The sequence below is a fragment of the Rhinolophus sinicus genome, chromosome 8 (genome assembly GCF_057876585.1).
Source record: "Rhinolophus sinicus isolate RSI-liver-muscle chromosome 8, RSI-T2T, whole genome shotgun sequence".
In the NCBI taxonomy this organism is placed as follows: domain Eukaryota; kingdom Metazoa; phylum Chordata; class Mammalia; order Chiroptera; family Rhinolophidae; genus Rhinolophus; species Rhinolophus sinicus.
In genome coordinates, this window is record NC_142508.1 from 35,591,853 (window position 1) to 35,610,071 (window position 18,219).

At 41.9% G+C, this 18,219-nt stretch overlaps 2 protein-coding genes across 2 annotated transcripts; both read left to right on the top strand.

Annotated features, from left to right (window-relative positions):
• The first annotated feature begins 490 nt into the window (after positions 1-490).
• On the top strand, positions 491-13,569 carry LOC109437008 (KRAB domain-containing protein 5-like). The gene is made up of 4 exons (XM_074315919.2): positions 491-703; positions 3,661-3,717; positions 6,284-6,410; positions 6,822-13,569. Exons 2-4 carry the CDS (start codon positions 3,703-3,705, stop codon positions 6,929-6,931), a joined length of 252 nt encoding a protein of 83 aa, XP_074172020.2. The 5' UTR covers positions 491-703; positions 3,661-3,702; the 3' UTR covers positions 6,932-13,569.
• A 136-nt stretch (positions 13,570-13,705) lies between these two features.
• Positions 13,706-17,749, top strand: LOC148757491 (uncharacterized). The gene is given in 3 exon segments (XM_088800528.1): positions 13,706-14,519; positions 15,129-16,581; positions 16,584-17,749. Coding segments are annotated over 3 exon segments (1,596 nt in total). The 5' UTR covers positions 13,706-14,447; the 3' UTR covers positions 16,655-17,749.
• Positions 17,750-18,219: the final 470 nt, after the last annotated feature.

Below are 18,219 nucleotides of genomic sequence, written 5' to 3' on the forward strand. Positions count from 1 at the left end.
GAATTGGATACCATTTGCAGGTGAAGTGGAGTCAAGAAAGGATCTTTCTTCATTCCTGCCCACATAGACTAGGGCCCCGACTCCCGTGTTATTTCTGTGTTCCACTGTAATTGTGTTATGTGACGAGGGCTCCACTCAGGACTCTGAATCAGACGAATATCCTGACAGCCTTATAAGTCACTCATTTGAGATTGAAATCATGTGTGGATAGAACTTTTTAACGTTTCTTTTGGGGCAAAAGTAAATGTATTTTTTTGTGAGCAAGGAAGGGACAAATTATTTCTGATGGAAGCTGCACTGCCATACATTGTAGCGTTATTTCCAGTTGTCATCCTCCTGTGAGATTTACACATCTCTGCCCCTTGATATTAAGCTTGACCTCTTGACTGGCCCCACCTCTTACCCTGAGCACCGCCCCTCCCTCCCGCCGGCCCCGCCCAGGCCTGGACGAGAAACACAAGCCCCGCCCACTGCCGGAAGCAGTCGGCCCACACTCTGCACCTAGGTCATCGCTTCTGGCAGCGCGATGCGGAAGTTTCTTTCAGACCGGGAGTCCGCAGAGACAGACGAAAGTTGAGGGTGGCGTGGGTGATATTTGGGCTTTCTGGTTTAAACCTGAGCGTCTCAGTCCACGGCCCTACACTCGTGAAGCGTGGGGGTCACTACGGACGTTGAAGTCCCCGCACCAGCGCTCCCCACAGCGGTGAGTCCCGCGTCCTGGGGAGACGTCCCGACCCAGACCGCTTCGCTGCCGGGTGGAGGTTCCGCGGGGGTTTCCGGGTAAACTGAGGCCGTCCTCCCTCTGGTCTCTCCGCCTTCGGGCCCTTAGACCCCGCCTGCCGCGTTTTCCTGCTTAAAACCCTCCACCGGGCAGCCCCCACGCGCGGCGTGAAGTCCTGGGAGATGGACTCGGGAGATGGAGTCCGGCCGTTGGCGCCCCTCCCCCAGCCCCGCCACGCGGCCCCTGGAGCCCCGCCTCCCCCCGGGGCTGGGGTTCTGCAGACCCTCCGCCGCCTGCAACCCCCCTCGCCCCAGTTTAATAAGAGGCCCCGAATCCCAGGTAGAGCACACTGTTCAGGGGGGTGGGATTTGGGAGGGAACACCGCGGGGTGTCACCAGGTCACCCCCTCACCCGGGGAGGGGCTTTGTGTGAGCGGGGACTGAAGGGACGGCCAGGAAAGCGGCAGAACGAGGGTGTGAGGGGGTCACGAGAAGGAGACAGATGAGAGAGGAACAGACAGGTGAGAGGGCAGAACGATCGGTGCGGGTCGGTAAAGAGCCGGCAAAACAGAGGATGGTGGGAGGAACTTGTAAAGCGACGGTAAGACAGAACGAGTGACTCGGAGAAGTAGCCAGAGGAGAAAGAAAATGGAGAAATACGGAGGGAAGGGGGAGCTCCAGAGAGATGAAGGGGAACCTAAAGGGAGAGGGGCCCCTGGTTAGCAGAAGTGGGGGCAACAAAGGACAAGGCACTTAGAGGAGAGAGGGGTTAGCAGAAGAGTTAGGGGAGCCGAGTGCAGGAACAGGGAGGGTGACAGCAGAGCGAGAAGCCGCACTGAGAGCTAAGCTACGGCTGTCAGTGAGTCCCCGCACAGGGGTGTAAACAGAAATACAATGTCACCGGGAAAGAGAAGGGGCACATGGACGGGGAGAAAGAGGCAGAAATACATGGAGATGGGGAACAATCAGCCAGATTAGGGAGAGGGAGCAACTGAAGGTGAAATGGGTTTCAAGAGTTTCACAGAACAGGGACAGGGAAGGGAACAGAGAGAAGGGGAGAAATCAGAAGTGGAGAGAATTCGGGTGGAGAGGGACACAGACCATACACAGGAATATATAGTACCAGAGGAAAAGGGGGAGGCCCTGCCTTTATGAGAGGTTAGTGTGATGTGGGTGATCAAGTTATGATATATTGATTTGTGGCTTTATAATCAATTTAATTTTACACGTGCTGCATTTTCAGTCACACGGATGAGAATGGAATTATAAAACTCCAGTTTCTAATGCTTGTGCATTTAATAATTTCATCATCCAGTGGCTTCCATGTGCAACCCTCATGCAGCGGGAGGGGAGAGACTTGTGTCAGGCAGTCATGGGTCCCTTCTCATTTCTGAGGATGACATGAGGGACTTGACCTGGGACAAGAAATGACTATGTCACCACGTGATGCCTTTTCAAGGAATATTAAAAGCATTGCGTCCTTTTTTCTTTTACATGGAATTTACTTTTACCTTTCTACCTCTCTTACATTTGAGTCGTTTTTATAAAAAGCAAATTGAAATAAAGCTCAGTGTGCTGATTTAATTGCTGTTTTGTAATAGTCATTAACTTCTGAAATAAGGTTTGATGACATCACATTACCAGCTCTTATTCTTTTGTAAATATGAGGTAGTCACAATTTTTTAAAAATTTTGACCCTAGAAGTAATTACAGTAAATAACATCTTGAATCGATTTCCCTTCTAATAACATTGTGTCTAGTTTAGATGAGAAACCCTGCATTCTTTCTACTCTTTATTATGTTGAAACATCCATTGGTACTTATTAGTAATATTAGGCTACTTCATTGTGCATTTGGTGAGGCTGTTTGTGTGAGAACCTAGTTTTGTGAGTTAGTCTGATATTCAACAGCTGTTGTCTTCCATTTATGTGATTTGTTAAATTAGTGAGCTGGGAGCTACCAAGTAGCTGTCCCGTCAGGTCTTTCTTCTCCATTCTCTGAAAAATGGATGGACTGGATGGACCTAAAACTTGGTGCCCACGGAGCCCATCTGTTCACTGTGAAATAATTTGATCAGCGTATTTCCACAACGAACCCTTTTTTACAAGTTTTCAGCACCAAATGCATGTTCATCATTTTATAGCTCTTAGCTGACTCTGTGATTTCCTGGAAAAGAGGAAGAAAATCCACCTGAGGGGGCCAGCCCTTCTAGAATTACCCTCCCCCCCAACCCCTCACACTCCCCAGAGCTCTCAGGCCTATGAAGTCTGAGATCTATTGCCCAGTGTGACTGGAAACAGGTGTGGGGAGCAAGTCAGCTCCCCCAGGGAGACTTAAGGATGCCATTTCCTAGGCCCCCCCCCGCAGACCTGCAGAAACATAACTGCTTAGAGTGGGTCCTGATTCCTCAGGGACCTGCATGTTCATTTAAGCTGAAAGTTCCCATCCAGGTTCCTCCAGGTCATGTGGGAATTTCAAGGAGTGATGTGACCTGCACCCTCCCCCTGGGAGTTGGACACATGATCTGGGTGGAGCATCGTTGTAGTGAGGTGGTCCAGATGATTCTCAGGTGAGGCCAGGGATTAGCTGGGGCTCCTGGACACAGTTCTGACTGTTGAGAGCTGTTGAGAGAAACCTTTGGTCATACCTTTGGGTGCTCTGTTGGATTTGCGGGGGGCAGAAGAGCAGCCCACGTTCTCATTGCTGTAGGAATTTGTAGACATCTGTGGAAGGGAAGAGCATGTGAATCAGGAAGGAGAAAACTGACAGTTCTGTCTTAGGAGCTCCTTGTCCCTGACTGTGTCCTGAGACACAGGGCAGGAGAGGGGACCTTAGCATTTCAAGATCTTGCTGCTTGTCAGTTTGGGGGAAGCAGATGAAGGGCCTGTGCTGACACCGTTGAAGGGACATTCTCAAGATGCCAATGTGATTTCTCTCCAGTAGGTTGCCTGTGGAAACAACCCTGAGCAGGAGGAGGACGAAATGGCTGCTTCTCAGGTAAGCGTTCTGTCCCGGGTCACAGGTTATATCGGCTTTTCCTCCTATAATCCATGGGTTTGGAACCTGCCACCTTTAATTCTCTACTCCTGAAGTTCCTGCCTAGCAAGGTTCTTTTCAACTACTTACTTTTTCGTTTTCTTCTCGTAAGAGTCAAGGTCAGCTCGGTAGAACACTCAGACTTTGTCCGACAGACTTTTCTGCAGTCTGTCCATTAGGCTCCCTGAGGACATGAGGAATTCCCACTGTGAGTTACTGACCCTCAACTACTGAAAACATCTCCTTTGTGACAGATCGACCTAAGAAGGTGGTTGTGTCCAAGGTCCCTGTTGGGCGGCGGTCAGATGCTCCGCGTCCTGATGAAGGGAGGTGTAGGTGTATGTCCTGTGACTGCAGCGTCAGGGCTGTAGAACAGGGGTAAGAATGTGCATGAGCACCCGGGATGCCTCAGTGCACAGAATAGCCTGGAAAGTTCTGGAAAAAAAAAAGTAATTGGAAGCGACTTGTTCACTAGCTTGGTAAGCTTGACTTACTGTTTAAATGCAGTATTAGAGTTACAGAACTGGGGAGCTATATGTGCATTGAAATTTGCGTAAAACGAATGTTTTTATGATTAGATTCACATGATGATTTCCTTATTTGTTCATTTGTGCCGGTAACATCACAGCAGTGATGGTGTGTCCTTCCATGTGCCTCGGTCAGCTGATACCCACTTGTTCCTTCCACCTGATTTTCACTTGGTTGAGGTCCTGTCTTTACTATAAAGTTAACATTTTTTTTCTTTATCATTAATAATGGTCGGGATGGATTTATAGAGAGAGGTGCAAAAACCATCACATTTCTTCTGGAAACGTCCTTTTTTCTTAGTTTCTCTGCTTTGGGAAATGAAGGCCCTCAGCTTTCTTTACTAGAGATAATTGACTTTTGGAGTGGAGGCTTTCATCAGTCAGGCCTTATTCCTGTCAATTTTAATTATGTGCCACACTCATGTCACAGACATTCTCTAGTTCATCCCTTTTTGTGTTTTTAAGAAAGTTTACAAGAATCATATTAAGATGTTGAAGTGTAATTTGTAATGTATAGCTCAGCACAAGTGACAAGGAAATTTTTTCAAAGAAACAGTGGCTATAACTTAGTAATTGTGTATTCTTCTCCCTATTATAATTATAAAATACAGAGTATCATCCACAAAGACGTTTATTAGATTTACACAATTGAAAATAATTGTTATTTCAATGACGTGAAAATTCCCTTCTCTGTCATATTTAATGTGCACACAGTTCTCATATGTCTATCTGTGTGCCTGTGTCCATAAAATCTTAACACTATTTGATCTATTCTTTCTTCTTATTTGCTTAAGTTGTTTCTCTTTTTCTCAGTTACAGAAATGGCCATGTAGGTTCATGAGGGTTGTCTACACATATTGGTTTCTGTCCTTTTTGAAAAATTCTAGAGCAACTTTGGAGTAAAACCCAAGCTCTACCATTTAGTGGATGCTTCAGAAAATATTCTCATACAAAAGGACGTACGATACTGTTCTCAGATTATGAGTTATGTGCATTATGAGATTATGTGCATTATGGATTAATATGTTAAAAAAGTTAGAACGCTATGTGGTATAGTCATTTTTCAAAAAAGATTGTGTTGCTATGCTTCTAGAAGTGTAAATTCCATAAAACACTTGCCAGTGCAAAGTCATGTACGAGTTTTTCCGTTTCCTTCCTCTGTGCTATTGAATAGTGTGACACATGGACCAGAGATATTGGCATCACTAGTCAAAAGTGATTTTGTTAAATGTGGAAACTCAGGCCCCACCCCAGGACTCCTCAGTCAGGATCGGCATTTTTATAACAGTCCAGTTCCTTGTTGTCCATGTTAAAATTTGAGAAGTACTTTGCATTTCTAACTCGCCATGACATTTCCAGCTGAAAAATCTACACAGTATATCCTGTATGATACAAATATAACACTCAGAAATCCATATGCATGTGGTTTTTTTGTTTGTTTGTTTGTTTTTAAGATTTTGTTGGGAAGGGGAACAGTGTGTACTTCCAGGACTTTTTTTTTTTTCCCCAAGTTAAGTTGTTGTCCTTCCGATCTTAGTTGTGGAGGGTGCAGCTCAGCTCCAGGTCTAGTTGCCGTTTCTAGTTGCAGGGGGCGCTGCCCACCATCCCTTGCGGGACTTGAGGAATTGAACTGGCAACCTTGTGGTTGAGAGCCCATTGGCCCATGTGGGAATCCAACCGGCAGCCTTTGGATTTAGGAGCATGGAGCTCTAACCGCTTGAGCCACCAGGCCGCCCCCCATATGCATGTGTTGAAGCCTGAATTTAAATTTTTCTTTCGGAAGAAAAGATAGATTTTTCTCTACAGTGGTTTGTGGATCATACATCATCCTCCTTTCTCAGAGTTAGAAAATAGCATTCAAGAATATTACTGTAAATGGCTTTAGTGTTCCATTCCAGATACTCTCCTAGGTCAAAACCAGTTCTCTTAACTCTGTTTTCATGTTGGGTTACATTATGACCTTGCCTGTGGCCATGTGGTAAATGTGTCTTTTGTTTCAGGGACGGTTGACATTCAGGGATGTGGCCATAGATTTCTCTCAGGAGGAGTGGGAATGTCTGCACCCAGCTGAGCGGAAACTGTACATGGACGTGATGCTGGAGAACTACAGGAACCTGTGCTCCCTGGGTGAGGGTGACTTCCTTCCAGAACTCCTACCCCACCGCAGGGTTGTGTTTCCTTCATCAGTACAGCGCCTCCTGGGAGCTTCTGCTTTGTGTGGTAGAGTTTCAGATCCTGGCTCTGAGGAACAAACTGGGGGTTTGCTGGTGTAGAAAAGAAGCAAATTGGGGGTTTGCTGGTGTAGAAAAGAAGCAAATTGGGGGTTTGATGGTGTAGAAAATGATGTCCTTGAAGTGGAACTCATGATCTGAAAATGTTCCATGTTGTCTAGCAAAGGTGCTGTGAGAAAACTGTTTTGGGGGAATCCTTTCTAGAATAGTATAATTTTCTCCAATGTCCTTCTTTTCACCTGAGCACATACTGGATTGGAAATGGAGACTCTCCATCAAAACTCATGTTCCTTTTTCTAATAAACAGGTCTTGCTGTCTCTACGCCAGACGTGGTCACCTTTTTGGAGAGAATGAAGGAGGCCTGGGATGTGAAGCGAAAAAAGACAGTGTCCATCCACCCAGGTAGGTGGGAATGAAGGAGGCAGGTGACACAGGTGAGAGGGCCAAAGGTCCTGGAGGAGCCAGACCTTAAGATGTGGTTTGGGAAGCTCCGCTTCAGTGGAAAGGATGTTGTTGTCATGCAGCTGCCTACCTGTCTGTCCCCTCGTACCTGCCCCTAAAGAAAGGAGAGTCTGTGAGATGGATCCTTTCAGGGACTTTGCTTCACCTTTGTGCTTACACCTCTTGTCTCCCTGTTTGGCCCCAACGGATGGCTGGTTAGTCAATGACGGGTAAGATTCCTCAAGGGAGGAACAACCTAAAACAGGAACAGTCGCATAGGGGCCATCTGGAGAACTCACGGGGTTTACAGGTGGGCATAGACCCCACCATCCTCTGGCTAAGGAGAGCTTCTGCCTCTGTGGCTATATCTTTCCCACAACCTGCTTGGGAAGTGATTCAGTGATGTGATAACATCAGTTCTCCATCTATTCATCTCAGTAAGTTTCAGCATCAAGGTTTTGTCCCTTGGGGAGGTACATACAACAATTACTAAGACATCCTGGGACTTTCAGTTTCTGCCGCTTGTAGGCAACGGTGATTAGTTTGAATCAATTTCCTAGTATAATGTATGAAATTCACAGACGGTGGAGAAAACAATGCTACTTCCTTGTGTGAACATCAACAAAAGCCACAAGGTGGCCTGATTCCGGGCTCTCAGTCCTCTGAGGCTGTGAGACCCTTGGCCCCTAGGGCATAAATCTCCTGACTTCAGTTTCTTTCTTAACCCTTCACCGCCCCTTCTCGTTCTCTCACTGGACGTTGCGGGATGTGAGAAGCCCAGGTTTCTTTCTGTTGCTGTTACAAAGGGACAGTGCTGTCCAACATGTCCCGTGCTCCTACATCCTATAGGGTCTGTCCTTCTGTTCAGTGATCTGGGTCCCATCGCAGTGAGGGCCCCTGGACTGCGGGGGCCGCCCTGGTGTGGCTATTGTTCCATTGCCTCAGGGGCCGGGGAAAATCTGTGCTCTCTGCTGAGGAATTCTCCCTGAAGCCATATTTCAAGTTCTGTTCTCGCCTCATGTAAGGAGTTTGTGAAGGAAGTGGTGGAGGTCCTGGAATTTGGAGCAGAAATCCCAGGGGCACTGGCAACAGATGTCACATGCTCTCTGCTTTATAATTTCTAATCATAAGAAGGCTTCAAACAGACCCTACAAAGTTCAGACCCAGTAATTTCATCTCAGCACAAGGCACCTCCCTAATGTGAGAAACCATCAATCACTGTTTCACTTCAAAATGTCCTTTTGCTTTGTATGAGCTGACATTAAAAATTGTGTGTCTGCTCCCAATTCCTGCATGTAAGAATAGTTTAATATATCTGTTTGCCTCAGAATCCTTAAATGACTTCCTGCCATGGGGGAGCTTAGAACATTGCCCACTGTATAGGAAGGTCTCCATTGTTCTGATTTCTTAAGGACTATCGTGTTATAAGTCTGTCTTGTTCAGTCCAAAGCTGCCTGGGCCTGGGTCTTCTATGTTTTTCATTTCTGATTAGATCTTTGTAAGATTAGTGGTTTTAGATTCAGAAGTGCTGATACTATGTGCTCGAATGAAATCCGTTGGTAAGAACTGAGTTGTAGAATTATTAGGTTCCCATATTTTGGAAAAATTTACTTCTTCAATTTCAGTTTACTTCAGGCAAAAAGTAATCATGAGGTTTCTCATCTGCCTTCCTCAGCATGTCTCTCAGTAATGGTGTACGTTAATCTCAAATGTTGATTTTATACATCACTCATTGTCTGAGATTTATAACTTCTTGCACTTTCGTTTGGCAGTGAAGGGTTTTTTCCCCCTCCGGAGGATGGATTAAAGCCTGTACATTTTGAATGAGAATAACAAAATATATTAATAACAGGAAATTTCTTCAGTGTGTTTTAAATGGTTATTTATTAACAATTTCCTTAGAGCTATTTATGAATGATTCTAATGCATTGGGAAATTTTCCTGTCGTGCAACACATATTCCAATGATTCAGAATGCTTGCTGGTCATGGGGCCACACTCACGGTGGAAACAGTTGTACAGAAGGATTCTCTTCAATAATGCATCTGTGTAGTGTTCACAGTTCAGGGGATACATTGTCTCTTATTCTCATTTTGCCACTGCATAGCAATGTGTTTTCTTTTTTATGGTAGTTTCCTCAAATTTAGTTACTTGCATTTTTGGTTGTTACTTATATGTTGTGAATGTGAATGACAGTTTTCAGCTCAGTACACTTAAGACGATGTGGGGTTTGATTCACATAGGAATGAGGCATATGTCTATTGCCATTAAAATTATGTGCATGTTTGTATCATTTTACTCCAGCTTTGTGTATGACATCTTGTTTATTTCTTTTGTTGGTTAATGGTCAGTGCTTTTCTTATCCTGTGCAGTTAAGTAGTTGTGGTAATAGTCTTAATTTAACATCTGTTTACTGATTATTTTATATTTTCTTTGTGTGAGTACCACTTTTTGAATTCAAAGTAATTTTTGAAATGTTTTATAACTGTGTCGTGCGGGCAGCCCTGCTCGCTGCGCCATTTGTCATGCGGGACGGCCTGCGGGGTCTCTGCTCCCACTCCCCACACAAGAACGCAGGATATGGTGAGGCCAAAAAGGAACACCCACGGAGCCATAGGTAGGGGAGTCATATCACTATATTCTCTCTGGCGGCACTATACTCTCACTGGAGGCTGGATCCACACTGTCCGCAAACCGCCATCCACACTTGCCAGCCAGCCACCATCTTCTTGCTAGCCCCCATTTTCTGCTAGCACAGCCACAGCAGTTATATTAGTGGCCAATGGCTCACTGGTTACAGCTGACGGCCAACTAGCCACAGCTGATGGCCATGCAATCACAGTTGGCCATTTACTACCTGAGCCAGCACCTGTCTATGTGAGGCCGAGAGCCTGGAAACTACTCTCTGGGGCTCCGCCCCCACAAACTGTATATATTTTAGATTTGTTTCTGTCATTTTCAATTTTGGTAAAACCTGTGACTGAAATTCTACCCTCTGTAACTGGAGACCAGTCATGTTAAGTATATTCACATTGTTGTGCAACTGATGTCTGGAAATTTCCATCTTGCAAAACTGACCAAGTACCCGTTAAACAGCTACTTTGTCATTTCCCTTCACGCCAAGCCCCTGGCTACTACCCTTCTTTTTGTTCTATGAGGACTGCATTAGGTGACTCACAGAAGTGGACTCTTACAGTATCTGTGTGTTTGTGGCTTGTGAGCTTTACTGAGATGTCCTCAAGTTTGGTCTGCATTGTATCAAGTGAGAGCATCTGTTTCTATTTTAAGGCTGAATAACATTCTGTTGTATGTATAGGCTACATTTTCTTCACCTGTTCATCAATTGATGGCCATTTGGGTTGTTTTCACCTATTACAGGTTTTGTGAATAATGCTACAGTGTGCATGTGCGTGCACACGGCTCTTGTAGAGCTTCCTTTGAAGTTTCTTCGAAATGTGTCCAAAAGTGGGAAGGCTGCATCATAGCACAATTCTATTTTTAATTTTTTGAGAGACCTTCATATTGTTTTTCATATTGTTTGCAACAATTGATATTTCATCCAAGAGTGCGTAAGGGTCCAATTTCTCCACATTTTTGCCAACACTTGATATTTTGTGTTTCTTTGATAGTAGTCAGGGTAATGGTTGTGCAGTGATATTGTGTTTTTTGTTAACTAGCGGATGCAAACATTTATATTCTTGTATGAGCATGTCAAACCTCTGGAAAGACACACGCACCTGAGATCAGATATTTAGGAGAAGCAGGAGCCTGAGGGTGACTTTTATGTTAAGAGCACTTACAGGTCACAGCAAAATTGAGTAGAAGTTACAGAGAATTCCCACATGCCCCTCCCACATGTACAGCCTTCCCTTGTCCATGTCGTCCCCGACTCAAGTGGTACATTTGTTACGTAGATGAAGCTACATTGACACGTTATTGTTACCCAGAGTTCATAGGTCACATTGGGGTTTACAGTTGTTCTGTCCATTCTATGTGTGTGGACACATTTATGATGACCTGTATCCACCATTACAGTGTTTTATGGACTAGTGTCACAGCCCTGAATATTCTCTGTGCTCTGCCTGTTCATCTCTCCCTCCCCTAAACCCTGGCCACCAGTGATCTTTTTATTGTCTCCATCATTTTGTCTTTTCTGGAATCACACTAATGGGCCTTTTCAGATTGTCTTCTTTCACTTAATATGTATCTAGTTTTCCTCCATGTCTTTTCATGGCTTGATAGTTTCTTTCTCTATAGCACTGAATAATATTTCATTGTTGGTATGCAGCACAGCCCACTCCATTCTCCTCTTAACAGACGTCTTGGTTGCTTCCTAGTTTTGGAAATTATGAATAAAGCTGCTATGAACACATGTGTGGGCTTTTGGGTGGATAAACGTTTTCAACTCTTTGGTTAACTACTGACGAGCACAATTGCTTGATAGTATGGTGAGAGGCTATGTACAAACCACTAAACAGTACCCAAAAGGCTGCAGCATTTTGCGTTCCCACTGGCAGTGAGTGAGAGTTCCTGCTGCTCCATGTCCTCACCAGCACTTGGTGTCGTCCGTGTTCTGGGTTCTGGCCCCTCCTAATAGGTGTGTAGTGGTGTTTAATTTGCAGTGTGTTTAATTCTTGTTGTTTTCATGTGCATTTCCCTGGTGACATATGATGTGGAGCATCTTTTTATATACCAGTTTGCCTTCTGTATATCTTGTCTAGTGTGGTGTCTGTTTAGGGCTTTGGTCCATTTTTAATCAGGTTGGTAGTTATCAGTTTGAAGACTTGTGTGCTTTGCAAATATTCTTTCCCAGTCTGTGGCTCCTTGTTTTGTACTGTTGACGATGACTTGTTTGTTGTGTTTTACTGGTTATTACAATATTCTATTTGAAACAAGGTGTTCAAAACTTAATACTACAATTTGAAAAACGAAACTTGGTTAAGAATTTGTCTTAGAAAAAATGTGAAGTGTGTGAAATTAAGTTTATATTTCATAACATTTAAATTCCAATTCCAGCTTTGTGTTCATTCCTGGAATAAATATGTAATCAATCTCGTGTTGATGAAGATGAGGTTAAATATTATGACAATATTATAGGTCAACTCTAATGAATTCTTTTTTTTTTTTTTTAAGGAGGGCACAGCTCCCTGTGGCCCATGTGGGGATCGAACTGGCAACCTTGGTGTTATTAGCATAGCACCGCACTCTAATCAACTGAGCTAACCAGCCACCACTCTAATGCAATCTTTTAATTCATTCCTAATTGTACAGCACCATGGTGTTTTTTACATTATAATAGTAATACGTGATTGTTGGAAAAAGTGAAACAGTAGCAAGAGTTATCAAAATTTTTATTGTGGTCCAAAATGGGATCAACTGTTTTATGTATTGATTTATATATTTCTATTTTTAAAGTATAGGTGGCATACAATATTCTATTAGTTTCAGTTTTATAACATGGTGATTCTTCATTTATATATTTTACAAATTGATCACCATGACTCATGTAACATCTGTCACCTTACAAGGGTATCACGATATTGTTGAGTACATTCCCTCTGCTACATTACATCCCATGCCTTACTCTTTTCATAACTAGATGTTTATACCTCTGATTCCCCTTCACCTGTGTTTTCTTTCCTCATGGATTGTCTTCTCTGGCAACTATCAGTTAATTCTCTGTATCTGTGAATCTTTTTTTGATTTGCTTTTTCATTTCTATTTTTTAGCTTCCATGTATCAATGAAATCATATGGTATTAGTCTTTTTCTGTCTGAGTTATCTCACTTAGCATAATACCCTCTAGGTCCATGTATGATGTTGCCACTGGCAGGATTTCTGTTTTTCTCCTGGCTAAGAAATATTCTATTGTGTACATTTATCACATCTTCTTTATCTGTTGATTGATTGATGGGCATGTATATCTCGTCTATTGTAAATAATGTTGCAGTGGATGTAGGGATGCAGATATCTTTTTGAATTAGTGTTTTTGTATTCTCTGGAAATGCCCCGAAGTGGAATTGCTGCTTCATATGATAATTGTGTTTATAATTTTTGAGGAAGTTCCATATTGTTTTTGGCTACAACATTTTCTGCATACATATAATTGTTATACCTTCCTGTTGAATTTACCCTTTTATCATTATATAATGTCCTTCTTTGTGTTTTGACACTTTTTGACACTTACTGTGTATTTTTCTGATATCATTATGGACACCCGTGCCCTTTTTTGGTAACTGTTTGTGTGGAATACATTTCCCATCCTTTGAGTGCGGTCCCATGCATGTCCCCACGGCTAATGCAACTACAGGAGGTAGTTGGTTTTTATTGTTTTATCCATTCATCCAACTTACGTTTTTTGATTCAGGGAGTTTCATCTGTTTTCAATTAATCACTGAGATGGACGGACTACTATAATCATTTTAGAATTGTTTTCTGCCCTTTTTGTACACTATTTTGTCCTGCGTTACCCCCTCTGAACTGTGTTCCATTGTTTCTATTATATCAATTGGTAGTGGCATGCTTTGATTTCTTTCTTGATTTCTTTTTGTGTTTCTGTTACAGATATTTTATTGTAGTTACCATAGGGGTAACTTAAAACACTTTTAAAGTTATGACAGTGTATTTTGAATTATTGGTCAGGTAATTAATAGCTCTATTAGTTTTGGGCTAATTTCTCAAGATTTAGTTTGTTCCTCTGATTGGACCATGTTTTGGTGTTCTTTGTGTGCCTTGTGGTCTTTTGTTGAGATTTGAGAAAAGAAACAGCCACCATCCCAGGCTTTGTGGACTGGCAGAACACAAATAACAGGCAGCTGTGCTTGAAATTCTGAGGCCTATCAAATTGGTTCTGCAGATGTGTATTCACTGTGTTTTTTGCATGTAATTTTCCAGTTTAAAATGTTTTCCATTTCTTCTTTTTGAGGAAGTGATGTCTTCCTATCCTTGATGTTTGTCTTCAGTACTGCATTCTTTGTGGTGTTTGAACAATTACTCACCATTTTTCTTAGTGGCCACCACAATGCATTCACATTGCACTGCCATTCCCTTAACACTTGATGTCATATAGAAGATAAATGAGTCCCTCAGGTGGCTGCAAAAAAATGAATCCATTGGACATGCAGTACACTCATCTATTTCCCTCCAGAGAATAAACTGGCAATTGGGTTTTTCTCACAGCATTGCCATGTGTGCCAGGCAGGGTGAACAGCTATTAGCTACTGTTGACAAATATAAGCAACTTTTCTTCCCTTTTTGATGTGCCTCATCTATGGTGGTTTGCTCTCCGGAGCATGGTTTCTGAGTACTCAGAAAGCTTAGTGGGTCAGTAATTATTGCTAAGTTCATGTCTCCAGGGAGGGTGGAAGTTTTGGTATTTCCTCTTATGCCATCTTGTTAAGTCCTGTAATCAGTATTAAATTTGTACATTAGAATTTAAAGTATATTCACCTACATGTAGTAAGAGTGATAATTTATTTGATGTCTTTTAGCTATGTCTTCTGAGGACACCTTGGACTTGTTGCCAAACCCAGGCATAGGAGATTCATTCCACAAAATGCTACTGGTAAGATAATGGAAGGTGCTGCCTTGACAGTCTGCACTTAATGAAAGATTGGGAGTGTGAAGGGCCAAAGGGGTATTATGGTAGACATAACCAAACTGGGACAGTTACTCATAGTAAAATCCCTGTTGCCAAAGAGATCAAGGATATAAGACATGTTGTGAAACCCTGCACTTTAAGGCAGTTTCATTAGCAGAACACTTTGTTTCTGAATGTAAAGATAGAAAACAATTTACTAAAGATACATATTCTTTGAAAGGAAATGTGGAATGTATGGGAAATTACCTAATACACGGTATAACAATCATTTGAATCACTTAAAATGTAGGATTAGATTAAACTTTCAGTCAAACATTTAAAAATCAAATTTAAAAATGAAGATAGAAATTCTAAATGTAATCAATTTTACAATCTCTTAATCAGGCTTTCATTATTCTTTCACCAAGAAACAATTCCTCCTTGTTCCAAATTGTGTAATTTTCATAAATGTGGGAGCGTATTTATACAAGCATCATGGTTTCATAGGTATCATGGAGTAATTGGGAATAACTTTACCTGTTTAATGAAATTGAAGTCCTCACTAACAGTCTTTCTGTCTTTGTTGATTACCAGAGTACATCTAATGGAGAGAGAAGTTATCAATTCAGTGAATCTTGGAAAAACTTTAAACAAGGGTCAGATCCTAATAAACATCAGAGATTTCAGTTTCTAGAGAACCATTGTACACATCGGAAAATCTTTTGTGAAAGCTCAAATCTTACACATCAGAATAGTTATATTGTAGAGAAGTCAAACAAATGTAACGAATATGACAAGTCTTTGAACCAATCTTTATATCTTACCGAACATGAGAATATTCATACTGGGGAGGAACATTACAAGTGTAATCCGTGTGGGAGAGTCTTTAGTCGATTACCCAGTCTAAATAGACATAGGAAAATCCATACTGGAGTGAAGCCTTACAAATGTAGAGAATGTGACAAAGCTTTTATTCGGCGTTCAAATCTTACTGGACATGAGATACTTCATACTGGAGAGAAGCCTTACAAATGTAGAGAATGTGGTAAAGCCTTTATTTGTCGTTCATATCTTACTGTACATGAGAGAATTCATACTGGAGAGAAGCCTTACAAATGTAGAGAATGTGGTAAAGCCTTTAATTGGCATTCATCTTTTATTAAACATGAGAGAATTCATACTGGAGAGAAGCCTTACAAGTGTGAGGAATGTGGCAGAGCCTTTCACTGGCGTTCACATCTTAGCGAACATGAGATAATTCATACTGGAGAGAAGCCTTACAAATGTAGAGAATGTAGTAAAGCCTTTACTCAGCGTTCAAATCTTGCTGTACATATGAGAATTCATACTGGAGAGAAACCTTACAAATGTGAACACTGTGGCAAAGCCTTTACTCAGCATTCAACTCTTACTGAACATAGGAGAATTCATGCTGGAGAGAAGCCTTTCAAATGTAGAGAATGTGGTAAAGCCTTTATTCAACGTTCATATCTTGCTAGACATGAGTTAATCCATACTGGACAGAAGCCTTACAAATGTAGAGAATGTGGCAAAGCCTTTCACCTGCGATCTAAACTTACACAACATGAGAGAATTCATACCGGAGAGAAGCCTTACAAATGCAGAGAATGTGGTAAAGCCTTTACTCAGCGTTCATATCTTACTAGACATGAGATAATTCATACTGGACAGAAGCCTTACAAATGTAAAGAATGTGACCAAGCCTTTCACCAGCACTGTAAACTAACCCGACATGAGAGGATTCATACTGCAGAGAAGACTTACAAATGTAGAGAATGTGATAAAGCCTTTACTCAGCATTCATATCTTAATAGACATGAGATAATTCATACTGGACAGAAGCCTTACAAATGTATAGAATGCGGTAAAGCTTTTACTCAGCGTTCGTATCTTACTAGACATGAGATAATTCATACTGGAGAGAAGCCTTACAAATGTAGGGAATGTGGTAAAGCCTTTACTCAGCGTTCATATCTTACTAGGCATGAGAGAATTCATACTGGAGAGAAGCGTTATAAATGTGAAAAATAGGCAAAGCCATTACTCACCATTTACAGTTTACTCAACACACGAAAATTCATAATGGAGAGAAACCTTAATACTGAAGAATCCAAGAAACCCTGTAGCTGGACCTACAGCCTCACTCAATATCAGAGAATGCTTACTGCAGAGAAATCTCCATTCAAAATTAACGATGAAAGCCCTTGGTTCAAAATATAAACTTCAGAAAACCCACAGAATTCCTACTCCAACGTGACTTGAAAGATGTAAAAAAAATGTGGGGAAATGCTTAATCGAAAATGAAATCTGAAATACCAGAGAATTGACATTACCAAGTTGTAAGTGAAGAATGGTTTTCAGATATTACTTGAAATCAGAATATATATAGAAAATAAGCAAATGTTAAAAAAGTTGTTAATATGCTTGAAAGTATCAAGGGATGAATATTGGACAGGTATAATTATTTACAATGAGTCTTTATATATTGATCGTAGTTGAGGTTTATTGAAAAGGAAATATTAATGTGATCCCACTATGAAGTCACTTGATGCTATGTTTTTATTCCTAGTGTGCGAATCATGGGTTGTTTGATGCTGCCTCAAACATCTGGGAGCCCTTGTATGTTGGCTGGGATTCACTCAGATCTACTTTTCCCTCGAAGACTGAGGGCACTGTAATACATAATGTACGATGAAAATCTAAATGGAGATGCTATTTGGTTGACTTAGAATGCTGGTATAAGTCATCGTGAAGTAGGTGCTAGGTCATCATTCTCTGCGTTAATGTAAGACAGGAACATTCTGAATTTTAATTAGTTTTACCAATTGCTCTTTAAGGAAAATAAGGTGGTGGTTTATTGAAACCCTGATGTGTCTTTGTAGTAGCCATACATAGGAGTCCTGAATATTACCCGATGTGGTTGAAATGAAGTCTTCAGAGATAACTGAGGAAGTATAGACAACTCATCCACAAGTGTATAGTTATTGTACATCCATGTTTCCTAAACAATGAGCCTCAGTCTTCAAACCCATGGAAAACAGAGCTCTAAGGTCATTATATCAGAACAACCAGAATGTTTCTTAAATGCCTGTTGTCTGTATTTTGTGTATGGACCCTACAGGTGGTTTGCCATGCTTTATTTAGACTGTGTGAACTTATATTTACATTAATAAAAGCAAACGATTTTTAATGTATTAGTAGTGATGTGTAATGAATGACGTGTTGTCCTGCCACCAACGCTGACCTCTCCCACCTGAGTCATGGGTGTGATCATCAGTGCCCTGTTTGGTGATGCAGTGGAAGGACAGCACTAGGAATCCTTCCCCATGGTTTTAATTCGCAAGTGGAAAGAGAACCTTGCTCTCTACAATGCTAAAGAAAGACTCTTTAAACTACACTCAAGGTTAGCAGACATGGGAGCTATATGTGGCTTGAAATGTGCATAAAGCACCTGTTTCTTTGTGATTAGATCCATATCATACTTCACTCTCCCCCAGTGATGACAGGACAGATGATGGGTTCCTCCACGTGCATCAGGCAGCCCACACCAGTTTGTCCCTTCACAGCTGGTGTTACCTTCATCCACTTGATTCAGGTGCTGTGTACACCATTTCTCTATAATATTAACAGTTTTCCTATTTTCACCCCCAATAAGGATTTGGGG

Excerpts from the sequence above, each read along its gene's own strand:
- LOC109437008 (XM_074315919.2), top strand. Across the intron at positions 6,411-6,821 it reads CAGGAACCTGTGCTCCCTGG|GTCTTGCTGTCTCTACGCCA; the intron begins GTGAGGGTGACT and ends TCTAATAAACAG.